The 26,897-nt window shown below is 42.8% G+C and overlaps 1 protein-coding gene across 1 annotated transcript in view; it reads right to left on the bottom strand.

Moving 5' to 3' along the window:
• The window catches only part of EYS (eyes shut homolog), a 1,533,253-nt gene that overhangs the window by 63,814 nt on the left and 1,442,542 nt on the right, over positions 1-26,897 (bottom strand). The window contains 1 exon segment of the mRNA XM_073224289.1: positions 12,851-13,033. Coding sequence (XP_073080390.1) covers positions 12,851-13,033 — 183 coding nt within the window.

The raw sequence follows: 26,897 nt of genomic DNA, 5'->3' as shown, positions 1-26,897 counted from the left end.
ATAGACCCACGGGACAAGGCAGGTGGTGGGGAGAAACCCAGCATCAGACACTAAAGGAAGGTCGTGGTGTTGGTTTGGTGGCATTAGGAAGGCTGGGGATGGTCAGCGGTCTAAGCCCCAGCAGGTGGACAAGAACACACATAGGTCAAGGCAGAGATTCTAGCGCCGGGTGGAGGCAAGATGTGTATCCACACGGAGGAGGGACCTAAATATATCACCAGTTTCTGAAACGTGTGTTTGTGGACCTTAATACACAGGGTTTTGCTGGTAGGGAAATGAGGAAAGGACTTTTGCTTGGAGGAAAAATATAAAGACCCAATAGAAACAAAATGTTTAATCACAGGGCAAAAAACAGAAGTGATGCCTTACATGTGGACAAAACTGGTTATGAGTGTGTACAACCCCTCACCCGCCCCCAGGCCGCTCTTGGCTTGTTTGACAGGCCAATCAGGCTAAAGGAGACAAAGATCTGTAAGGGTGGGGGTTTCCAGATAGCAGGGAGGTGGGCTTCCTAAGGCACTGGAAAGCAGAAGACAGAAATATTATGTGTTGATATTGGAATGGTCTGCCATGGGCCTTGAGCTGAGTTATTTTTGGAAGCTCCTTAAGTTATATTAAGAATATAATATGCAGCCAGGGTCTAGAGTCACCGTGTTAAGTGCCACACCATTGGCTAAGCATGTCTGGAAATTACAGCTTGATTTCATTTTCTCTCTCTCTCTTCTCTCTCTCAACACTACAGCAGGTTAGCTGGGCTGTAAATTTAAAATAGGAAGAACTCCCAGGAGAAAAGAGATTCAGGAAGCAGGCAGAAAGGAGAAAAACCATTCCTAGGGATTGGAGACCATCCTTCAGGCAGCTTTTGGGTTATAGAAGACATAGGGAGAGATTTAAGAGATTTTTCTGTGGGTTGTGAATGAGGATCTTTTCGAGAAATTGTCATGGGCATCTGAATTGTTGTTATAAGTGCTTAGACTGTTGGAGATGGTATTCTGCCAACTGAACTGGAGGCAGAAGAGGATTTACGTGAGCCACACCCTCTCCTTCCTTCCCTCTCCCTTCCTTCAGCCCCTGCGAGCCTGTATCATGCCAGGGCCAACATGACCCCAAGGTTCTCCCAGCCTGGTTGGGAGGAGACAGCAGGGGTGTCTCAAGTTCATGGGCGGCAGAGGAGAAGCTGCAGGGGGTGAGGGAACAGAATGGTGACAGGGTGGGGTAGAGGGCTAAGAACTCTGAAAGGAAGTGATTTTTTTGTGTTGGTTTCTGGGCTAAGCCATAAAACAACAAATGAGAATTAGCTAGCCAGCTAGATGAGGGATGGGGCGGTGCTGAAGAGGGCCGCTCAAAGCAGAGGGAGTGACGTCATGAGCCCCTCAGGGCAGCGGCCCAGTTTGCTTGCAGAGCTGCTGGGAGCTGGGCTGGGTAGCACTTAGTGTCTGTGGCAGTAAGAGCAGTATCTTTTTTTTTTCAATTAATTAATTAATTTATTTTGTTGTCATTAATCTACAATTACATGAAGAATATTATGTTTACTAGGGTCTCCCCTTCACCAAATCCCCCCCCCCAAACCTCATTACAGTCACTGTCCATCAGCATAGTAAGATGCTGTAGAATCACTACTTGTCTTCTCTGTGTTGCACAGCCTCCCCATGCCCCCCACCACATTATACATGCTAATCATAAGGCCCCCTTTCTTTTTCCCCACCCTTATCCCTCCCTTCCCTCCCTTTCTCCCCAGTCCCTTTCCCTTTGGTAACTGTTAGTCCATTCTTAGGTTCTATGATTCTGCTGCTGTTTTGTCCCTTCAGTCTTTCTTTGTTCCTATAGTCTTTGGGTTTGAGGTGAGTCTCTTGTAAGCAGCATATAGATGGGTCTTGCTTTTTTATACATTCTGTTACTCTGTGTCTTTTGATTGGTGCATTCAGTCCATTTACTTTTAGGGTGATTATTGAAAGATATGTACTTATTGCCATTGCAGGCTTTAGATTCGTGGTTGCCAAAGGCTCAAGGTTAGTCTCTTTAGTATCTTACTGTCCAACTTAACTCGCTTATTGAGCTATTTTAAACACTGCCTGGTCATTCTTTATTTTTCTCCCTTCTTATTCCTCCTCCTCTGTTCTTTATATGTTGGTTGTTTTATTCTGTGCTCTTTTGTGCTTCCTTTAACTGCTTTTGTGGGTAGTTGATTTTATTTTTTGCCTTTAGTTAGTATTTGTTTGGTCTGCTTTCTTTGCTGTGATTTTATTTTCTCTGGTGACATCTATTTAGCCTTAGGAGTGCTCCCATCTAGAGCAGTCCCTCTAAAATACCCTGTAGAAGTGGTTTGTGGGAGGCAAATTCCCTCAGCTTTTGCTTGTTTGGGAATTGTTTAATCCCTCCTTCATATTTAAATGATAGTCGTGCTGGATACAGTATCCTTGGTTCAAGGCCCTTCTGTTTCATTGCATTAAGTATATCATGCCATTCTCTTCCGGCCTGTAAGGTTTCTGTTGAGAAGTCTGATGATAGCCTGATGGGTTTTCCTTTGTAGGTGACCTTGTTCCTCTCTCTAGCTGCCTTTAAAACTCTGTCCTTGTCCTTGATCTTTGCCATTTTAATTACTATGCATCTTGGTGTTGTCCTCCTTGGGTCCTTTCTGTTGGGAGTTCTGTGTACTTCCATGGTCTGATAGATTATTTCCTCCCCCAGTTTGGGGAAGTTTTCAGCAATTATTTCTTCAAATATACTTTCTATCCCTTTTTGTCTCTCTTCTTCTTCTGGTACCCATATAATATGGATATTGTTCCTTTTGGATTGGTCACACAGTTCTCTTAATATTGTTTCATTCCTGGAGATTCTTTTATCTCTCTCTGCATCAGGTTCTATGGGCTCCTGTTCTCTGGTTTCTATTCCATCAATGGCCTCTTGCATCTTATCCATTCTGTTTATAAATCCTTCCAGAGATTGTTTCATTTCTGTAATCTTCCTCTGGACTTCATCCCTTAGCTCTTGCGTATTTCTCTGCAGCTCCGTCAGCATGGTTATGAGCTTTATTTTTAATTCTTTTTCAGGAAGACTGGTTAGGTCTATCTCCTTCTCAGGGTTTGCCTCTGTGATCTTGGTCTGTATCAATTTCTTCTGCCTTTCATGGCAATAGATATATTTGTGGGGAACTGGTGCATGTGTTGGGTAAGAGAAAGTCCCTTCTTGCCAGTTTGTGGCCTTCCTCTCCTGGGAGAACAGCAACCTCTAGTGGCTTGTGCTGGGCAGCTGCCTGCAGATGGGGTTTCTGATCTTGCCCGGCCACTATGGAGTTTATTTAGCTCTGCAGTTGCTGTGGGCATGGTCTGCCTCAGGCTGCTGCTCCAATATGACAGAGCCGCATTGGAGGGGCAACAGGCGAGAGGCTGTTTATTGTGGTGAGGGACCTCTGAGCTGTGCTGTGGGCCTTCAGGGGCCCAGAGTTCCCCGGGATTCGCAGCTGCTGGGCTGTGTCCTGTGGCACTTCCGTTCAGCTGTGGGGTCCCTGTACCTTTAAGACTTTCAAAAAGCACTCGCTTTTCTTTGTCCCGGGTGCAGCGGTTGTGGGGACCCACTCACAGGTCTTACTGTCCTGTTTCCCTAGTATCCAGCACCTCACACACTGTGTCTGTGCTCTGGTGCGGGTGGCTGGGGCTGGGTGTTCAGCAGTCCTGGGCTCCCTCTCCCTCCCTGCTCCGACTCCTCTCCTCCCGCCGGGAGCTGGGGTGTGGGGCGCTTGGGTCCTCCCGGACCGGGGCTTGTATCTTACCCCCTTCGCGAGGTGCTGGGTTCTCGCAGGTGTGGATGTGGTCTGGCTGTTGTCCTGTGTCTTCTGGTCTCTCTTTTAGGATTAGTTGTATTTGTTGTATTTTCAAAAATACATATGGTTTTGGGAGGAGATTTCCACTGCTCTACTCATGCCACCATCTTGGTTCTCCAGTAAGAGCTGTATCTTTAAGGCCTAATGTACTGCAATGGATGATACAAGTATTTTACTGGAGACTTTCAGAAGCCATGAAAGGATTGTGAATAAGAGAATTGTTAGACCTGGAATTTAGAAGACTCTCACAGTAATGATGAGGGCAGAACACAGAGGCAGGTGAGTCTTGGAAGGTCATTCAAGGTCATTCTCTTTCCAGGAGAGGAAAGATAAAGATCTAAATAAATCAAGGTGGTTGGCAGAGGGTCAGAAAAGAGAGGAGCACCTTGTGTAATGTGGGAGGAAAATTTGAAGAGAGATCAGTTTGGAGGTCAGAGTTGAGAAAGAGGGAGGAGTTGAAGGAGATTTTGAAGAATCTGGTTTAAAGATCCAGGTGCAATGACAGGGGAGGATATGGAAACAAGAGCCTAGAAAAGGAGCAGCCTGGGGAAAGAGGCTGACTTCGGTTTACAGGTACTCCTGCCCACGCACGGGTCCCAGGGAGCAGAGTGGGGCTGCACCAAGAGGTGGGGGCAGGGAGGTCCGGAGGAGAGCCATCGGACGACCAGGCAGGTGACCGCACCTTATAGTCCCTGGGCCTGCCAGGGTTGCTTTCTCCCCTGGCCACTCCTTCCTCCACAGACCTTCCTTCAGAGTCAGCCCCGAAGGTGGGTGATGAGTAGATGAGAGAAAGGAAGGCATGTAACCACCAGGGCTGGTCCTGGAAGTGGACAGTCTTTTGGGGCCTTGAAAATGCTCTGGATCTGTTTGGCAAACCTGGAAGTCCACCACAGTCACTTGTCACAAATACAGGTTCCAGACCCACCTCATACCACTTGCGTGAGACTCTTTGAAGCTAGGTCCTGGAAATACATATGTTTTTTAACAGGCTCCCCATCTCTTTATGAAACCTGACCGATGTTAGTACCTCTAGGAGGACCAGGGCACATGAACTGCATCCTTGGTTTAATGCTCTGCTGTCACTTCTTGAAATCTTTTGAAGTGTATTTTGGAAGCGAAGTCTTGGGATGGTGGTGCGTGAGTGGGGACAGAGGCAGTACACATGTACACAATGCACCTCGCTGCTTCTTGTCCCCCCACCCCTTTCACATGTAGTGTTTGTGATACCCCGTGAGAAACAGAATGCCCCCAGTATAAGGACTCCAGTGGGACTCAGAACGAGTAAGATTGGGTGGGTGGCAGTGCTGACGACCTCAAGAGGCTGTGCTTTTCATCTGACCCAGAACTTGCTTCAAGCGCAGAAAGGCAGAGGTGGTCTACGAAACGCGGATGACCAGGAGGCCTTAGCATTCTTTCTTGGGCTAACAGTGCAGCACAGAGTACAAGCTATGACACGTTTGAAACCATCACCAATGGATGGATTTGTCAGTGTCAGTGTTTCTTTAGCACATTATTCAATGAGCAGCTCTGAGAAACACATGGGCAATTGGTATTTTTTACATTTGTCAACTCAACAAGTAATATGATATTTGGTATTTATTTTATTATACAGAGATTTTTAGTGATTGACACAGTGAGTTTTTAAGGAAGAGACTTGGAACTAAGCTCACTTGGCATGCAGAACCCGGCGCCACAGTGACTCTCAATGAAATCGGGTTTAGGAAGATTTTCAGACAAAGCCAGGGAGGCTTGTTGGATATCCCCTGGGACCTGCTGCTAAGGAGGGATTTAGAGAGATCATGTTGTATAAGCGGTGAGAAGGGTAAGGAGGAAGCAGTAGGAGGGACTTCAGGTGAAGAGCAGTTCCGACTAACAAGATCTAGGAAGTGAATACAAAATCCTCTTAGAAGGTACAGAAGAAAAAGAAAATGTGGTCTCTGGCTTGAAGGGAAAGTTACGCAGGGAGCTGTTCAGGGCTTTGGCATTATAACGACAGCCATGACTGTGGTCAGAGGGAACCTCATGGGGAAAGAAGATGAGGCGCAGTGGTCAGAATAGCATCTGGCCTCCTAATGGACTGGGGACGATGGCAGCCGACGGAAGCAAGGACTTGGTCTAGGTGAATAAGGGATGGTGGTAGGTGTGATGATAAAGATGGAAACAAGGCAGAGGAGGCCACTACGGATATTCTGGAAGGAAAGTCCCAAGAGGCTGAGACAAGGAGTTGCTGGGCCAGTCATGCTGTCTCAGATGGTTCCTGTGAGTGTGTGACGCCAGCTGTGGGTACGGATGGTGGTGGTGGCAGTAGATGCTAAGTACATAAAACTTCGGGAGGAAAAATAAAATGTGTCACAAGCATGTGATTACACTTAAGTTTGTGACATTTTGCTCTCTTAATTACTTACAAGTATTTATTGGATTAATTTGTTTTTAAGCATAAAGGTTTCCATATTTATACCCGGTTCCCCAACCTGGCTGGACCCTGCCAGTCTAGCTTCTGATTTAATGGGTAGATATGGACAAGAGCATCAAAGGTTTCAGACCTTTCAAAAGAGAGAAAATGGAGAGAGAAAGTACACTGAAGTGTACAGCAATCCTGCCCACTTTATGGCAATTGCAAAGGAATTCTTATGGGAAAAAAAAGACGCAAATTAAGTAACAGTAATTAGAGGTCAGCTAATTAGCTTCCCCTTGCAGGAAGGCCTGGAGAAGAAGAGCTGGTGGTTGAAACCATTGCCTTGTGGGTGAGGTCCTCACAAGGAAGAAAGACTTGTGTGGAAAAGAACAAATGCAGGCCTGTGCATGGGAGAGAATTTCTGGGATCACCCGCCCTGCTGTTTCTCCGGCCGATTCTGGTCAGTCATTGCACGTTGTTAATCGTGAAGCCACACACACTTGCTGCTTGGCAGGACTCCCCCGAAATCAGAACCACTGGCCTGGGAAGAGCCAGAGGTCCTCTCTTCCCAGAGGTCCTGCACAGGGTTCAGAGCTGCAGGAAGGCTGTTTCTTGGATTACTTGGAGGGGCATTTTGGACGTGTAAAACAGACGTAAGAAAATGCACAGAATTCCCCGTGCTTTTCAGCACTCACCAGTTAAGCCAAAGTTTATTGTGTCACAAAGATGTTGTGACTTTTCTCTTTGAGTTGAACCAACAGCATTTTAATTCCAATAGGAAAAAAAAGCTTTCTGAGTATTTTAATTTAGAAGGAAGTTTCAATTTATTAGTAGAGAAAGAATAGATGTGATGTGTTATTATTTCTTCAAACTGTTCTTCCAGTACGGTTAAGTATCATCATGTATTACATCTGACTTATCCCTCTACAAATGATAGTGGATGTGAAGCCTACAGCCGCCAGCAGAGCCCCTTGCAACAGGCGCGTTTGACCTTGGCTGCTTTGCTGACTGAGCCTCTGGCCGCTCACTCGCTCTCATTTCCCTCTTTTGAAAAAGTGGTGATACTAACACCTTGGAGGATTATCGCTAGCAATAACTCAAAGTATTTTAGAAGGTCTTCCCAAATGGATGCAGAAATTCTCGGCGACAATGGATTTCTCCTCTCCCTTCTTCCTGTCCGGCCCAGGGCCTCCACGGAGACAGCGCTGTGACTTTCTGGCCCAGTGAGCCTTTCTTGGCGAATGGCTCCTGGTTGCTGCTGGGAGCCCCCTTCTGGGGGAACCAGTCCCTTTGCAGACACTGTGTGTGCATGTCTGGCTATAGTTCTAGGGCCTGTAAATCTTTTAGCTTTCTGAAAGAAGGAATTACCTTTTAGTTAGATATTTCTGACATTGCTGTACATGATGCCGACACACAGACACGAGGGTAAACCTAATGGAGCTGCAGCTGCCGTTCCAGTGGCTGGGAGGTTGTATATTCGGTTTTTAGAAAGGAAGCTAGGTTACATATGAATAACAAGTCAGATAAGTGTGAATGATTTTAGGAAAGTAATAGAAGAAATTGATGAAATTAGAATCAAAGCTAAAGTGAGGCAAAGGAAATACGTATCTAGGGTAATATATCAGAAATAAGACTCCAAAGAATGGAAGTCTCAGGGACCAGAACAAATCATATTGGGCAGGACGATTCTAGACAGGCCGTTCTTACTCCATATTCAGGAACAGATTCTGCTTTAGTGGCTGCCAAACTAAAATAAAGATGATTGGAGATTTTGAATGAACTCTTAAGGAGCACATGGCCTCTGTTTAACACCTGCACACCTTCTAATCATAGTGGAAAACTTCTGGCTTCCTGGCCTATTGATACAACCATTAAACGTGAATATTCCAGAGCTTTGAAAGCGTCAGAACATACACAGCTGTGGTCTGGAAGCTTCCTCGTTAGCCATTGTGTGTGGTGGAGACCATACGGCGTCTTCCTCAGTGGGTGACATGATTAAAATGTAGGCAGTGTGAGCTGGCTGCTGTCTGCAATCAAGATGGTGCCCTGCCCTCTAGCTGTGTCCCTGGGCAGACGGTGGCCCAGCGGGGATGGTAACAGCACATGTAACCTGCAGCCGGTGGGCCTGCAAATGTGAACAAAGCGAGTTCCTGGTGCTGCGCACAGCCCACATTTTTCTCTCTCTTGAGCAAAAGGAGCTACAGCTAGAAAAAGTGGGAAGTCTGGATTTCTCTTGCTGTTTGTCAGAGATGAGACCATGAAAACAAGGGATGTGAGCGCCAGTCTGTGGGTAAACTCGAATTTCCATGGGACGGACCACGTGTGCTTACAGGAAGTGTGGGACAAAAGGGAGAGTGGGTGGCTGTCGTCGGCGGAGGGGCCTCTGCAGAAATCTCCCCTTTCTTCTCTCCTCTGGGTGTCCTGTGAAACCAACTTTATCCCCCTCATTGAACTATGCTTAAAAGAACATTCTTCCTCCATATCAGTTTTAAAAAGAAGGGGGATTTGTGAGGCTCTACATATTTTTGTCATTTTTGACCCTGTTTAAGCTCTGGTCAAATGTGACAACTTTCATGATTCTCTGTACAGTGAATTAGTTTAACTTGTTTTTGAGCAACCTTACCTGAAACTTTTTAATGGTTTAGGCAACTGTGACATTACAGTCCAAGATATTTAACTTCATAAAAGCTAAGATTTGATAAATGGAGGTTGTCAGGAAGAAATCACAATTTCTAGTCACTCTGATAGGATTACAGAAGAAAATAATGAACATTTTTCTATTGTCTGAGATATTGAATCTGAGCATACACTGTCAGTTATGTTTACAAACTGCACAGCACAGAGGAATTGGGGTACGTGTTGTATTAAGGAATTGGCTACAGTCCACTTTCCCATTCATCAGGCATCTCCTTCTGCCTCATTGGTACCAAGGCTCTATAAAGAACAGGCTGATAGTTTTTGTGACACTCCCACTTCATTTTTCTTTTTCTGTACTGTACATGACATTAGTTTCATTTTTTCCCCCCAGAAAAAGCATCAAGCTCTATTTATGTGCTTTGATTTCTGTTACAGTTAATAACGAATGGCTTGAAGTAAACAAATTATTTGGCATGAAATATGAGTTAACCTTTCATAATTATCACAGCATAGAAGACCTACATGCTGTTGACTGACAGAAAGCCATGCACATTAAGCCCTTAGGCACATAGAGCAAATATCCAGAAAGTTGTCTGTTTTTTTTCCTGAAAAATTATTTCATGGTATTGTATGCTTTTAGTACAGGCTAATGTTGAGATTTTAACTGACATTTCAATGATGTGAGCGGTGGTACATGTCCCCTGCTCTGCCCTTTATTTAAGTCCTATCTTTTTCACTACAATCCAGATCAATCTATGCCTACAGAGTATTTTTAGCTAAGCAGGTTAGCCTCTATCTACAGAGAGTTTTTCAGTTAATGAAAGAATCGATACACATGTAATTATTGATTTCCCACATGGTACCCACCATGTGAATGAGGCAGTTGGGGGTATAAAAGAAATTGAAGGCATGGTTTGTCCAAAAGAAATTTCAGATTAATCTTGTTGAGGGATAAGATTAAGATTATGAAGCTGCCACTATTGTAATGTGTTTGACTTGACCTATGAAACTGGTAACTTCGTATGATTCAAAGTAGTGATTATGAGTGACAAAATAGTGTTTAGATACTGAATTATAGGATATAATAACAAGTTCTATACAGGCTTTGTGTTGATAGGCTATAAGGAGATTTGCATTCGTCAGAGAACGTTGCATGGATGGGTAGTATTGGGGGAGGTGAAGGGAAGTGGGTGGGAATCCAGGCAAGAGGAAGCGGAATGGGGCAGAGGGAATACGCGCTGATAGATTTGGCTGGAGTAAACTGGCTGCTCACACACTCTGGGCTGGGCCTCAGCGGGGCTCGGGGCTGGGAGATATGGAGCTGTGAAAGCTGGTGGGACTGCTGTCACACTACTGTGGGGGTGGGGGAATGCTGATTGGAATGGAAGGGAAGGGATAAGAAACACACTAAAGGGAACAAGTTCTCTGACTATTCTAGCTGGATGAGATTTCTACTTTCTGAATTCCATCATTTCTATTTTCGTCTATATTCCAGATACATATTAGATGCCGTAACAGATGTGGTGTGTACCAGACTCGGTTTTCTATTGAGTTAGTGTCATTAGTTCACAGTTTAAAGTACATATGTTGTGCCTCTTTAACCTATTGTAAGTTTTAGTGTAACAGACCCCATGGATGTTTGTATCCCTTCTTTCAAAAACTGTAATGACTGTCTGTATGTGACAGCTACTGTAGGCATAAAAAAGAAAAGGCATAGTTCTGGTTCCCAAAGAGATCCAGACAGTTAAAATATGTCAGTTGTTACCAGCAAATTGTGGTGAGATTAATTCCTAAGTGTTCCTAGAAGTAAGACTTCAAAGATGAATGATCTTTTGAGCTGAGCTTAATGCATCAGTGTTTTGGAGGTGTGAAAGTGAAGTGTGGGTGACTTGGGAAGATGGAGGAGCTTGTGCAAAGGCCCAGATGTGGAGGATATAGTGGCAGGATGCACCATGTGCACATGTGCTGATATTGCTGAGTGTGAGTGGAACAAAGGAAAAAGATTGTGCAAATGGGTGAGGGCTGGATAAACGACTGTGCATAGTAGGCAAAGGATCCCAGGTGTTCTGACCCTGTTTCATTCATAACTGTATGCCCAGCACCTAGGAGAACACCTCACCCAGGCTCCCAGTAAATACTGGTCAAAATGAACGAAAGGGAGAGATCCAGAGGCCTCCTGAAGCACAGTGTGAATGCCAGTTGCCAACAAAGGGGGATACCAGAGGGGCAGAGAATGGGCTTCAGAAGATCCGAACTATGAGACCTGGATTCTAAGGGAGTCGGAGTAGGACAGGAAGAAGAGATAGTAAAGGAAATGCCAAATATGGCTACAGAAACCGAGGAAGAGGGTTGGTTTGGATGACATCACAAATCAAGGGGGACATTTTCAAGGTGAAATGTTCAACGAGAATGTTCACTGAGAGAATTAAACGAGAAATGAGGCCTGGCAAAATCAGCATTCAGCTTTGGGGGACTCTCAGTAGAATATCTTCAGTTTTGGGGAATGAAGTTTCCTTGCCTTTTTATATGGGCATGTGGAAATTAGAGGTTGGCTTTCATTCCAAGTTTTCATATAAACTCTGTGGCTCTGTGCATCCTTGAACCTGACAGAATTAAAGCAGCATATGAAACAGTGATTCTAATAGTAACAACTAATATGCAGGGCAGAGATCGATGTTCCTAAACAATCACACCTACATGTGGGATACCACTGTTAAAAACACTGACTTGGGTCACAGTTCCCTGTATATTGTTTTTTATATAGATAATCGCAAATTATGTGGTCAATATTAATCACAATAATGTTTTAAAGGAATATGTATTTCTTTAATAACTTTATGCTACATGATTTGATGAATCACTACAACTTGATATTATGGGTCACTACTTACCTTAGTCCATCCCCATATATAGTCTAATTTTGCTGGTCCCTGGAGGTTTTAAGTCATCGCTCTCAAATATTAGTTCCATAAAAAGCATCTAAGGTGCTTTAAATTCTATTATTTGATCAAAAGGGTCTGGGATTGGTATTTTAACAAGCACCCTCACATGACTTTGATAAGGGGTGACAATATCTTACTTGGAGAAACACGGCCTTAAAAAGAGGTTTAGCGCTACTTGCATTTTTAAACTGGCATTCTTGCTCCCTCAGCTGGTAGAACTGCACATTTCGGATTTCTCATGTTCAGTGCTCAGAAAATAAAGCTCTGCAATTTATCTACCTGTTATCTAGCCTTTAACCATTCTGCAACCTAGAAATGCTACCACAGAATGAACCTTCATCCTCTTATATATAAAACATATGGAGAAGCCCCCAAAACGTCACATGTAAGATTGTACAATTTACAAATGTTGTGGCCAAAACATTGCTTTAAATATTTTCGTTTTGAGGATTTTGAAGGAATCTGTAGCAGAAGAGTGCTGGAAAGTCATTGGGTAGCAGCAGTATTTATGGACCAAGTGTTTGTCCTGTACACAGGTTCTCCCTCTGCGAATCGTTCAGGATCTACAAGATTTGTTTTAAAACAAGACGGACCCAGGATCTGCAATGCCCATTTGAATTTTTCATTTGCCGGTTTTGTTGGTGTGTGTGTGCGCTAATTAGAGGACATCATCGGTAAACGTGATGAAGGGTGTGCAGAGTAGAAATGATATTCCTGCTGAGAATTCCGCCTCTCTCCTTAGATATGGAACTGAAAAGACAGAGGAAGTTGGGACCAGCCAGCTAGCTCACGTCGCATGGGATGTGGTCACTTTCTCTGCCCTCGTGTTCGCCTGCAGGAGTCCTGGCCCTTGATTGGAAGAGGGGGCCCTGCTGGAACGGGGTTCCGGCAAAGGGTCAGGGAACCGCTGACCTCCTCGGACTGGAAGGAAAACCGGAGGAGGCTGCGTCTAGGCACATGTCCCCTTCGCCCGCAGCCAATCAGGGCGTCCCTGAACACCTGCTCAAGTGTTTTTAAAGGAGCTGAGCAAGTCCGGGAGGGTTCAATGAATCTTACCGTGGCCCTTCTGTCCAGTGAAAAATATCAAGTTATTTTCTAGTGCCGAGGGACTGTTTGCCAGCTGGAACTTCAAGTGGAATTCATAATCAGAGACGGTGTCTGGGATCCGTGAAAAAGCCAGGAACGAAGTGTATCCGTGGGAATCCGTGCCGCCGAACCTGGGCTGGGTAATACTAATAGCTGTGGAAAAACCCAAACCAAACAGTTAGAATAGACCCGGGGATGTATTTGCAAAGGGAGGGTTCTGTGTTGCTGGTGCATCTTGCCAGGCAGTCTGTTTACTATTGCATTAATTATACTTAAGTGCCCTTCAGCATTGAGCAACCGAGTGACTCAGTAGGGAATTTTGAAACCAGAGCGGAGGAAGGGCACGTGTTTTGAGATCCGGTGCATAACCCTTTCGCTCACATACTCTGTCTGCATAATGAAGAATTTATTTAAAAAGCAAAACCCTACATTTTGAAGATTAATTTTAGAAATAGAAAACATCACCAGCAGCTAAAGTATTTGCCCAGGAGCCCTGTAAACGTGACTTGGCATCGAAACACTGGATATGACCTGGAGAGGCGCTCACAGCTTGGAACAAACTGTGCTTTTCTAATCCTGCATCCTCCGAAGAGTCAGAGCCGTGGGTCAGGGGTGAGAAAGCCACGAAAACGGGCAGGAAACTGATGAGTTTCCGTCATCACATTATGAGTGAACAGGACTTTTCTTTAAGGAAAAATTATTATTTAAAAGTAGTATTTATCGTAAGTCAGCTGAGATGCTTGTTAAATAACAAAGGCATGGGTTTCAAAAGAACTGAACTGACAGACGTGGAAAAGGAAACAGAAGAACAAGAGATAGTGTGGAGGAAACAGAATTAACTAGAAAGGTACCAGCGAGCCTCTCTTTTTGTCCCGCCTCTAATCTTCTTGTATCCAACTTTTCTCCTTCATTGCTGTTTCCTTCATAAATAGTCCCATCTGGCTTTTATTTCCCCACCCCAAGAGGATCATGGGAAGGGGGCTTTTGGCCCTTATTCCTGTCCCTTATAGACGGTATTGCCAGATTAAAGGATGTTCATAGGATCTATTTTTATTGGTTGGAGACACTTTGATAGTGGGAAGAAGAGCTTGTCTTGATTAGCTTATATTGTTCCCTTCTTCTCAAGAGATGTTGACTTCCCTGGAAAGTTGTAAAACTACAACTTTTATAAGCTTAAGAAATATTCTCACTCTGGTATCTAACATGAAGGAAAGGGCTTGTTATGTCTGGCTGTAATTGTTTATGCAGCAAATAATTGTGCTATCCAGGGAAAAATGATTCTAGTTAACAGAATTTTATTTCTGTTTGTTTCATATAACTATTCAAGTAGGGTCTTTGTGTGGAATCAGCTGAACACTTTGTTTTGATATTTTATTAAAATCTTATCAGTTTATTTCTTGAGATATGTGGCCCAGGATAAGTGTAATTTTCCTCAGAACTCACCAGAATCTGAAGTATGATTTTGAGACATGTCACCTCTTATATTTTTTATCTAATCAAGTAAGTTATTGTTTGTGTTCCAGAGATAATAAGACTCTTCCTATCAGGAATTTCACTTGCTCTAGTTTTATAGGTAGGGTGGTTGAGAGAAATTAAATGTATTGGAATTGAAACTAAAAATACACTGTTTTTAATGTCAGCATTAAAAAACAGTGAAAGCAGAATTCAATTACATTTAATACTAAAATAGGAAGAGGAGACTTTCTTTTTTAGCATTTCTTCCTGTTAATAATTTACAACTGAGTCTATTTAAAGGCTTAACCCATTTGGGTTATGTCAATAATACATACCTCATATGTATTTTACCATCAGACCCCAGGTTAGATGCTCGTGACAGAAAGATAGTAAAGCACAGTCCATACCCTCAAGAATCTGTGTGTGGTCAATTAATCTCAGCTGACCTGGACAGGAAGTTAGACTTGGCTGCTGAAGAGGGAAGGTCACTTCAAGTAGAAAGGACAGCGTTTTCTGAGGCAGGAAGGCCAAGACAGCCTGCCATTCTCTGGGAACTCACAGAATTTGCAAATTTTCAAACACGTACAAAAAGGAAGAGTGGAAGCAAATGAAATGAAGATTCATGTTGACAGAGGTCAAATTATGAAGGGCTTGATATTTTCTCCATGATTTTTGAGCAGTTGGGCAATGGTCAAAGATGCCTTTTAGAAATATCACTCTAGTGGTGAAATGTGAAGGTCAGACTAGATGGGGAGACCTGGAGGACCAAACTTTGGTCAAGAATGAAAATGAGGACTTTGATGATACCAAGAAACCTGACAATGAGTTAAGCTTTCACTGAATTGTAAATGCAAGGAAATTTTTGGTAACTAACTGAGAAAGGTAATGGTGCGGTATTTGTCTGAATAGTTAATTAATAGAAATGTGTTGCCAGAGCTAGTATCCAATCAGAATTAAGTTTACCATACAACCTTATACTGCTGAAAACAAGTACAAAGTATACTGTAGGCTAAAGGTAAGAACCCACAGGAAGGAATCTGTGCTCTGGCATCGCTTAGTCTAGACCTATGCTGTCCAATGATACAGCAGCTCACCACACATGGCTGTTAAGCACTTGAATTGTGGCTACGTCTGACTGAGACGGGCTTAGTATGGAGAAAAGACTGTAAAACATTTAATATTTTTATGTGCATGAAATGCTGCATTAGATAAATTGTTTTTTTAAAATAAATTTCACCTGCTCCTTTTTACTTATAAAAATGTGACTGCTAGCAAGCAGAATTTCACAGACAGCTCCCCTTCCACTGCCAGTGAGTAGCACCGCAGAAAGAACCCCAGAGCTCTTGGCAGGTAGGTTAATCCTCTAAACCTTTGGTTGTGACCGTCTTCAAGGGACTTGGTCTTTTGGTAACTCTGAGCCTCTAAAAAGACCAGGGCTTTTTGGGACATAGAAGGGGCCAAGGAGTGTCTTCCCTGAGGCTAGAGATGCCTGTGTCCGGCTGCCGCCTCTCTGGGTCCAGCTGGGGACACAGAGGAGCTCAGACTGCAGGAGGACTTTGCACCCTGCAGGCGGTTCTTTCCAGTCCTTTCCCGTAAGCTCTGTGTGACCCTTAGCCAGGCAACATTTGGTTCATTTGATTATTATATGTATTCCCAGACCAGACTTGGGGGAACATAATCAAATCAGCAGATTGAACAGATGGTAATGGAAATATTTTAGGGCCATTAAATGCATTTTTTTCTTTTGTGATCCCTGGTTGCCTCTGGGCTCCCACGTGTGAACTCTGCATTTGTGTTCTTCAGTTCTTGCAGAGTCACAGCAATGGATTGGGGACATGAGGAAGGAAGGGGAGGTCAGCATGAAAAATTAAAGATTTAGTGTGTGGGAGAAGGAGGCAAAATCACTAAGGGCAGTCTGGGAGTGTTTCAGGCAGTCAGGAGCCTGGTGGATCTCAACATCATCTAGGCTCATTCAAAATTCTACGAACGTTCAGTGAACAGACCTTCTTTCTACAAACCTTCAGTAATCTCTCTAATAATACAGTGCTCTGTTGTAGGCTCCATGCAGAAAAGTTACCACAGAAAGACATACGCTTCTTCTAGAAGATGTACTAAGGCAACATTTTCTTATGCCCAAAAAGGGCAGAGAAATAGGTATTACTGTTTTAAATGTAGCCGTATTGTTTTCTTTTAAAAATATTCTGTAGTTAGTCCTCTTAATCTGAAATACTGAAGTTTTATGCACAGATGTGATCGAGGTGGACTTTTGAGATGTGAGAACACATATATAAAGAGCTCAGATTCTTCACAGAAGTGGATCTTTCCTTCTACTCTGCAATCAGCAATGCCTCCTGCAGCCACTGGGGGGCAGAAAGACACGAGCTACATAACTACGTGTCCCGGTGATGGAAGGGGATGGAAGGGGACACTGGAGGCCACCGGCTTCCTCACTTCCTCTGTAAACTCAGGCAAAGGGACTTCGTTTTGGTTTCTTAATATGTGAAATGAAGATAGTAAGAGTATCTAACTTTTTGAGAAGAGTAAGGAAAACATGTGGCTCAAGGAAACACACCTGGGCTAACCGCAGATGCAAGTGGGCAAGGCTCTTGCACCCGCCCTGCAACCCTACCGCGTTTTCCCAGTCGGGACGCAAGTCCCAGGTCCAGTTTCTAAGGCATCTAACTGATGTCTCCTCTTTCCTCCTCTAACATCTAATGTTCACTTTCTTTCTCTCAATTAATGATCTTGCTTCTTATTTCACTGAGGAAAAAGAAAAAAACCCTCTAAGAACAGAACTTTTCTATGCTTCCACCATCAAATCTTTCCATTTTGATCCGAATGCTCTGCCTTCCCTCTGGTTACCAGGCTGACTGCCCTGGGCATGGGATCCACCCCTTATTCATTCAAGGGCGGTATTTCAGCAATTCTTTCCTATTTCTCAGGAGACACCAAACTCTTCTCTACCAGACTATTCCCTTCAACATCAAATATGTTAGAATATCTCCATCTGAAAAAAACTGGACTTTCCTCAGTTCCACATTCCTCTCCAGCTACTGCTTGTTTCTCTGCTCATCATGATAGTAAGAGTCTTCCAAAGAGTATCTCTACTGACTCATCCAATTCTCTACCCCCATTCCCTCTTGATTTCATTGCAAACAGTTTCTCTCTTCTCTTGCCTTTGGAACTTCTAGGCTAAGGTCACCGGTGACCACCATCTTTCTAAATCCAGTGTCAGTTCTCTGCTTTCATGTTGTTCACTGTCTCAGAAGCAGTTGACGTAGCTGATTATTTCTTTTCTCTTGAAATGCTTTCTTTTCTTGGTTTCCATGATACTCTATGATATTTTTTGTACTTTAAACTGCTTCTCATTTCCCCTTTCTTCCAGTATCTTCATCTACCATCACTTCCTGTTTCATCACATGTACCATCTATGGGCGGGTGACTCCTGAATAAATAGTCTCCAACCCTGACTGCTTCCCAGAGCTCCAGAGCCCCGGACTCATTTATCTAAATACTTACTAGATATTTGATACACATTTGCATTTCCAACAGGAAACTCAAACCAAACATAAACAAGACGGAACTCCTTATTCTCGTAGTTTTATAACCTAATCTCCCATTGCACCCCCTTCCCTTCCTTTCCCTAAATGAATCTCTTCCCCAGTCTTCTGTCTCTGTGTAGAAAAACTAGTCATCGTCCTCAAATTGTCTTTTCTCTGCCATTTCAGTCAATCAACGGGCAGATCCTGTTGACTTCAACTTCAGAACATATCTTGAATCCCACTACATCTCATGACCTCCGTAAATGCCATGAAGGCTCAGTGCACTGTTCTCTCTGCTTGGACTATATTTGCTTCTCAACTGGCTCTCTTGTATTACCTTGGTGTCTTTACAGTCTCTTTTCCATATAGTAGCCCGTGAGGTCCTTTAAATATTAATTACATATTAAAAGGCCTCCAGTAGTTTCTCTTGGATTTTGAAATTAAAACCAAAACCAAAAACTGCTTAGCATAGCCTAAAGCCCCTACTGTCCACATTTATTTTACACCCATTTCTTCTTGTGCACACTGCTCTAACCATTCTAACTTCTTTGTGTTTTTCAAACAAACCAAACATGCTTCCAGACTAGGCTTCTGCTCCTTCAGTCTCCAGTGCCTGAAACATATTCTCCTTAAAAGATGCATGGCCTGCCCCTCGCTTCCTGGAAGACTCCTCAAGCATTCTCTCTTCCCAGGGCTCTTCCCTGAGCCCCTATAAAACTATTCATTTCCTCCTACCCCATCACTTATCCCCCACATTTCCTTAACCTGCTTTGCTTACTGCAGCCTAATAATATTAGGTGCTATTTATTTGTCTACTTTTAATTGTCTGTCTCCCCAGTTAGATTGAAGGCCCCCATCAGGGCAGAGAGCTTGCCTGTCCTTCATGAACTCCAGGACATGCACCGGTGCTGGGCTCAAATGGGGCACATATTTAGCAAATGGTTGAATGGATCCATAGAAAGAGCTTAGCCGAGTTGAAAACATAGTAACATGTATATTGATATGTTCTTTTTCTGTTGTTACTATATAGTCTCCTAACAGTTCTGTTCTTATGTGACCAAAGGAAAAACTGTAACTATTGGATGAAGTTGGGGAAATAGAATTTCTACCCCATCACCCATGCTAGTCATTGTTTGAATTTCTAAAAAAAAGTTTCTAGTCATCTGCCTCTACAGATCAAGAATGTTTCTGGATTTTTGCAAAGATATTAGAATCTTAATTCTTCTAGTATAGGCAAAAATTCAGATAATATACTACATGCTGATCAAGGCAGAGACTCCCAACTTGACAAATCAGTTTTTTTCATAATTAAGTTGTACCAATACAGCTACAGTTTCATGAGATTTATCTTATAAACATTATTTTCTGTTTAATATTTGATACTATTGTCTTCTGTAACTTGTACACAAAAGATATTAAATATGTTTCTTGGGGATAGTTTTTGATAGAAATTTCAGGCTTTGACCTGATGTCTGTATGATTCCTTCACAATCTGGTTTAAAATTTTATAATATAAACTTGAAAAAAGTTCTTTAAGTTCATTAAAGGAATTCTTGAAAATGTAGTGTTTTCAGGATACATTGTGTTGCCTAAATCTATTAAAAAAATAAAGTTCATTGCTCTGTTTCTATATAGATACAAAAGACAAAAACATTGTGGTTGATTTTTACTTGGATTCTGTTTTCTATATAGTCCGATGTATATAACTTCAGCCAACCGGACACCAGGGAGCACTGAGCAAGTGAAAACACGATTCAGTTCTTCCTCTGCTATTATGTATTTTAATGAAGCAGGCAGATGGTAGATGGATTTTCCCCTGGAAACTGCTGATTTTGAAAGACTCCAGTATGCCAGTTTTGCAAGCATGGTGTTCAGCAGTATGTAGTATCTCAAAATATACATCTAACTTTGCCAGGAAAATTAATGTGCCCTTAGGCAGATGGACAAATTTGCAAAAATATAAGACCACCACTTGCCTCTCCAACTTTCTTGTGTAGGTGTGAGTATAAAATCTTCCCTCTCTTTGTGTTCTTAACTTCTTCTGAGTAAGAGAGCAATAGATGCACAAATGCAATTAGGTTGCAAAACCGTGTACATGATCGTTATTGTTTCTAATTCTGTTGTTGAATGAGCTCCTTGTGGAGTATGCTCCCACACTGTTCAGCATTATCATCTAGAATTAAAAAAAGTGGTAACCTACAAATGTGATTTTCATGTAAAGGGAATAGAAATAAGTGTCTTCTGAGATGTTACCCAGTAATAGGTGATGGTAGCTTGCACAGGAAACATATACTTACGTTTTATTTCTGAACCAAGATGATACCCAATACATCAGTAAAATCCAGTTCTCTACTCAATGGCTATATAATATTCAATTCACCCTCGGGTAAAAACATGAAATAAATACCACTGCTTCAGTACCGATTCCTGCTCATACTAAATCAAACAGTCTATGTAATATGTATCATTCCCACCATTCTCACTTTTCCTTCTAATTGTCAGGAGAATTAAGAACAAACAGAATTTTACATTAAGATAAAAAACTGATGAAAATGTAGACTATCATTATGCCTACCAGCAAAAGAAATGATAAATGCTTAAAATCTGAAGCCGCACATTCTTTTTAGATGCATAATTCTTGGAAATTAGTGCCATCTTCTGGCTTCTCAAAGTACTGCTTTAAATCTAAACCAGACCCTGCTAAGATTTTTATAGTACCGTGAAATGTCAAAAGAGAAAAAAAAAATCCCCCAAACATATGGGTTCCATTGTAATATCTGCATTTTCGTTTATGGCATAAACTTTGAGAGTCGTATTATACATCATGGATCTCTGCCATTCACATTACTTAGACTGCAGATTTATACGGGATTAAATAAGCTTTGCAATTTGTTGTGAGAAAGTAAAGTTCCCAGATATAACACACGTGAATATTCCACAGCTGATGTGTTTGGAATGCTTTTCTCATTCCTAACTCATAAGTTTCTTTATGCCAATCAGTTTTTAGTTAAGAAATTAAGAAACATCGAGGTTGGAGTGGATCATTACTTGATTGAGTGGAAATTTTTTTTAGCTTTTGGATCCATTATTTTTTAAGCCATGGATTTAAACATGTAGTTTTATATACTCCAAAGTAATAAAAACAATTGCAATCATAATACCTAGAATGTTCTAGTTGCTAGATGCCCTATCTGAATCATTTTATTCATTTCACCACCACTGTGAGGTGTTCTTATTCTTACATTCCTGTCTTATAGATGAAGAAACTGAGGCTCAGAGAAGTGAAGTCACACTTCTAAGAAATGGGAGACTCAGGATTTGAACTCAGGCTTGTTTGACCCCAAAGCCTGTGTTCTCTCTGATGATGGCCGGGATGTTATGGTGGCTAATTCACAGCAGTTGGTAGATATTTTATGTTCTTGAAGTTTGGTGGACCCCTCACAGATTGATTTCATGCAACTTTATTCTGTTTTCCCCCCAAGTCTTGGGCCATGGATTTGTGAAAATTGGTAGGACTCTTATATTCCCTATTCCATTATTTCATAGAAATTGTAAATTCATATTAATTGCCTTGCAGTAACAAGCACTTAATTGGTATTCAATATATACCAGTGAATTTATCAGGTAGATTTTAATAGGATATTATTTTCCAAAGTGCAGAGAACTTGAATGAAATATAGTGGAAAAAAAACAGTATGTCATTAAGAGTTCCTAAGTGTTTGAATGTTAGAACACATACACACATGTATACATATATATTATGGGTAATTAACTATAATTTTAATTTTTGGTTCAGATATTGTGTAGAATCAGATTAGGAAAAACAAAAATCTAACAAGGACCCAAAATAGTAAGGCTGATTTATCAAAGAGCAGCATCATGTACTCTGTGAGAGAAAAGAAAGCAATTTTTACTAGAGATACTAGATATTTTTAAGATATCTGTGGTTTCGCTGTCAAGCCAGAAGAAAAGTAGCAATGTCCTGCAAAACACGCATTTCCAGGGACCACAACACAGGATGCTTCAAATGCATATAATAAAGGGAAGATTTTATGTTAATAAGTTTGGCTTGAGAGATTATTCTAAGTCATTTTACTAATAAAACAAAAGAAAATCATAAGCCATAATTTGTGAGGTTTTTAAATTCTAATGTGGTAAAAACATTTAATTATGAACTATTATGGTAGGGGAAAAGAGATCTCTGTATAGAAATGGGCTTAATTTTTTTTAATTGAAGTGTAGTTGATATATAATATTATATTGGTATCAGATGTACAACATAATGATTGGAAAACTGTTCACATTACTAAATGCTCACCACGGTAAGTGTAGTTACCTTCTGTCATCATACAAAGATCTTACAATATATTGACTATATATGAGGTTTAAAATTCATACTGGAGTATTATTTTTTAATGGAAAAGACCTTGTTATATATCATAGCCCCACAGCTTCATTTACTAATAGTAAACAGGTGCCTAATTCAAACTATAATGGTATATAACAAAACTGCAAAAAATGAACAAGGATTAAGAGCTAGAGATACAGGAGACAAACAGCAATCAGGAAATATAATGAAATAAAATAATTATTACTATTGCATGAACTACCTGTAATAAAACTTTACATATTAGTTTTCTTGGTTATAGTGAATAGAAACCACCTCTGACTATCTTAAGCAGGGAAGAATTGATGGGCAGGTCATAGACCAGCTCACTGAATCAAATGGGAAGATGGAAGAACCAGCAGGTGGAAACAGGCAGAAATAACGGTATCTAAGCAGGTCATATTTGAACTAGCCAAGTTCAGATTGTATGAACAGTATTGTCATGATGTTGGCACCTCTTAAGACTGGGGACAGCTGTGAGGCCACCCCCAGCTACAAATAATTTCTAAATAGAACCCTGTGTTTGTATCATTTCCTCAGCATGTCAGCCCTGGGGCGAGTATGTCTTTGGCCTCTCTCAGGTCTGTGTGTGCACACAAATTGGAGGAAAGTTCAGGGGTGTGCGGCCACAAACAGAAATGAAAACAGAACACAATACCCAATAAATGTCCCCTACAACTGCATGGCAAAGGAAACCATCAATAAAATGAAAAGGCAACCTGCCAAATGGGAGAAAATATTGCAAATCATCATCTGATAAGCAGCTAATATTCAAAATATGTAAAGAAGTCAGACAACCTGAAAGCAAAAAACCAAATGATTTGATTTAAAATTGGCAGCGGATCTGAACAGAGATTTTTTTCAAAGAAGACATACCGATGGCCAACAGGTGCATGAGAAGAACCATTAGGTTCAGTATCGCTAATCATCAGTGAAATGCAAATCAAAAGCACAGTAACATATCACTGCGTACCTGTTAGAATAGTTGTTTTCAGAAAGAGAAGAAATAACAAGTGTTGGCAAGGTTATGGAGAAAAGAATGTAAATATAAATTGGTGCAGCCAGTCTGGACAACAGTATGGAGGTTCCTCCAAAAACTGGAATGAGAACCAACTATATGTATGATCCAGCAATTCCACTTCTGGGTATTCATTTAAAGAAAATGAAAATACTAACTTGAAAAGATCTGTGAACTCCCACGTTCACTGCGGCATTATTTACAATAGCCAAGATACAGAAATAATGTAAGTGTCCATCAAGGGATGAACAGACAATATGTGATATATCATTATTATCATTATTCAGCCATAGAAAAGAAGAACATCTTGCCATCTGACAACACGAATGGGCCCTGCAGGCATCGTGCTAAGGGAAATGTCCAGAGAAAGACAAATCCCGTGTGGTCTCACTTACAGGTGGAATCTACAACGAAACCAAACAAAGGTCAATTCACAGACCCAGAGAACAGTCAGGGGGCTGCCAGTGGTGGGGGTGGACGGTGGGTGGACTGGCTGAAGGGGGTCTAAAGGTACAGACTTTCCGTGGTAAAATAAACAAGTTATGGGTGTGTAATGGAGAGCACGGTGACTAGCGTTAATGACACCGTATTGCGTATTTGAAAGCTGCACGGAGAGTATGAGAGATCTTAAAAGTTCTCACCACAAGAGAAAAGCTCTGACTGTGTGTGGTGAGGGGATGAGGACTTGCTGTGGTGATCATTCACAGCGCCTACAGGTAGGGAATCATTGCGCTGCACATCTGAAGCTATGGTTCTATGTTAATTCTATCTCAATAGCAACAACAAAACAAAAGTAGAAGCTTTCTTTTAACATAATGCAATAATCCTATTTACAATTTTTAAAAGCCACTCTCTTTTCCAGAATAGAGCTTTATTTCAAGTGCAAGATCTCTGCACAGCGGCCATCCTCCTTACTTTATGTTATGACCCTGTCCCGTTAGGGACTGTCCCCACGTTCCTAAATCCGAGACCGTTACACGGAGACCAGGCTGCATGTGACAACTGTACGTGTGGTTTTTCTTGGTGACAAACACCAAAGGTACCGCTAACACTACTGCAGTTTGCTGCTTATCGGAGTTCATAAGAGGTGGTCCAGAGGAAAGGGACTTGATAGAGGCAGCTGGGTGAAAAGGGGGAACAGGAAAGAACCGGATGGCGAGGCCAGCAGAGGCCAGCAGCAGCCCGACAGCGGAGGGCAGTTGCCTCTGGTAAGGCTGAGAGGACAAAGGCCAGACGTGGTCTTCCCAAGAGCCAGACCGCTGGGCAAGAACTGGACTCACACCTGGGGCTGCTCATGGGGACGTGGGAGCGCGGGTCATGGGGCTGGGAGCCAACAGGAGAGGCAGCAGAGAGGGGGCGGCAGAAACACCTGGCCTTCTCTCCGGTCTCCTGGCGGTGTCTTCCCTTGGCAGGGGAAACTGTGGGCTGCACGTGTCTGAGACATGACCTCAGGCGAACAGGCACATGACTGGCGCACCCAGGAGGCCTCCACGAACTCCCACTCTAGAAGTGGGAGGTGGCAATCCAGAGCACACTTGTCACCTTGTGTGTGTGAGGCATGGATGTGCACGTGTGCATGAGTATGTCTATACACTCGTGAGGTAGCATGCACAGGATTATAAAATAAACCAACTCTTTTGAAATACAGTTAATGAACTATTACAACTGAGTAATAAGTAAAATTGTGCTTCTTTCACAATGCAGTTTAAATACCAAGGTTAAACAGCAGGTATAATAACTGTAGTAACTTTCAACTGTGAGGAACACAAAACTATTTTAATCCAGTGCGTGAGAAATTGTAATGTGACGTAAAGGGACCTGATTTCTCTGGGCAACACTGCTCACAGGTACTGCTAATTCTACTGCAGCTTGTTGCCAGTATTCAGAACCGGGAATTTGTTAAATTCTGTTGGAGGGGGTAAAAAGATGCTGTTTTTTTCTCATGCACTTTCACAGCATCTCTGACCTAGATAGAGAATTACCCGAGTTCTGCCAGAATTCTTCCCCGCACCTGCTGCCTAATCCTCCCCGTTAGTGTTTTCTTCAGCCTCCCCTTACTGAGGCCGACCTTGTCCTACTCTGTCCACCATATTTAATTGCACCTTTCCTCTGTAATGTAACTTAAAAAATGCTATAGTGACCCAGTTTTGAGGCTTTGGTTAGAGGATGGTCAGTCCTATCTTCAGCAGCAAAGGTCACAGGCCCAAACACTTCCCCTGTTGGGCGCCAGACCACTCCCCGAGGCCCTGATTGTCTGGGGCCACGTATCAGCCAACAGACAGGGACAGCCCCTGTGCCCCCCGGCCCGAGAAATTATCAAATTAGCCAATCCACAGGGACCCCTTGAAATCTAACCCCATCTCCCTTGCCAAATAGAAACCGCCCTCTACAGCTCCAGCGTGCTGTTACCCCATGCCTGGCACAACCCAGGGGGGCCCTGCGTGGTAACCTTTCTTTGGATTGTCAGTACCCTGAAGCCTGCCTGTCATCTCTCTGAATGTATGCTCTTGCCATAAAAAAAAAAAGATCTTTACATCTTACAAAACACCCCGATTCCCTCTCTGCCATTCCCTTTCTCCCTTTTTCTTCTCTGCTCTTCTGGCTGTTTTGTTTTCCTGCACACCCGTGATTATCTAACAATTCACTAGAATGTCTCAACTGGCACAGGAACAAAAGGCCCACGGAGACAGGCTTCCGTCGTTTTCGTTTTCTGCTGTGTCCCAAGCACTGGGAACGGTGTCCGGCACACAGCAGGCTCCCTACCCACGTTTGCTGAGTGAATCGTGACAGTCCTCCCTGGGCCTGTCGTGGCCAGTCACTCTGGGCAACACCTCAGGTTGAAAGGCGACAACTCTTTTGCAGCTGTTTGTGTTGTTACATGAAAAGCCAGAACTGGGAGGGGGCTGTTGCCGTTTCCAATCCCGTGGGACCCCTGCTGGTCTCCTGGTGAGAGCTTTTCTCTTTGGGATGTCCAAACCTTCTCAACTGGTAGAGGTCGGGGTCACGGACAGGGCAGCGCTGTGAGTGGGCCTCAGGCTAGCCACGAGAGGCACCACCCTTCTGCTACCCGTGGCTCTGAGCTCTGTAACCTGCCTGTGGAAGATCCACCCCTGTGTCTCAGGTAGTTTCAAAACACGCATGGCATATGGTGGGACAGCATCATGATCCTAGAGGGTGGCCCAAGGGGTGGTGTCATTCTGAAAGGCCAATAGCTTTTGGATGGTAGATTTTTTAATAGGACCAGTATCTGCCATTGCCTGATTTCTTTCCTGTAAGGCAAGTCCGTGGATTAGAAGTAATATTGTGCAGATATCAGGGTGCTTTGTACTGTGCTGACTAAAGTCATCAATAGAAGTGCTGGGAGAAACATGACTGGAAGTGCAGGAAGTGATCAGGAAACAGGACACGCGTGCCATTACCACAATGTGACCCACCTGCCACCGTGGCTGGGTGGTGCCTGTGAGCCCCGAGACTGGGTCAGCAGTCAGAGTTGTTCGTAGCTATCAGGAAACAAGGATTCAGCAGGGCCTCATCTGGGACAATCAATGTCGAGGCCTTGCATGGCCTCAGATGCCATAGCCATTTCCACGTGCTGTCAGACTGCGTTTCTAAAAT

Source organism: Manis javanica, chromosome 16, assembly GCF_040802235.1.
Source record: "Manis javanica isolate MJ-LG chromosome 16, MJ_LKY, whole genome shotgun sequence".
NCBI classification, from domain to species: Eukaryota; Metazoa; Chordata; class Mammalia; order Pholidota; family Manidae; genus Manis; species Manis javanica.
Note: the sequence above shows the minus strand (reverse complement) of the source record. Positions and strands in the feature narration are given on the sequence as shown.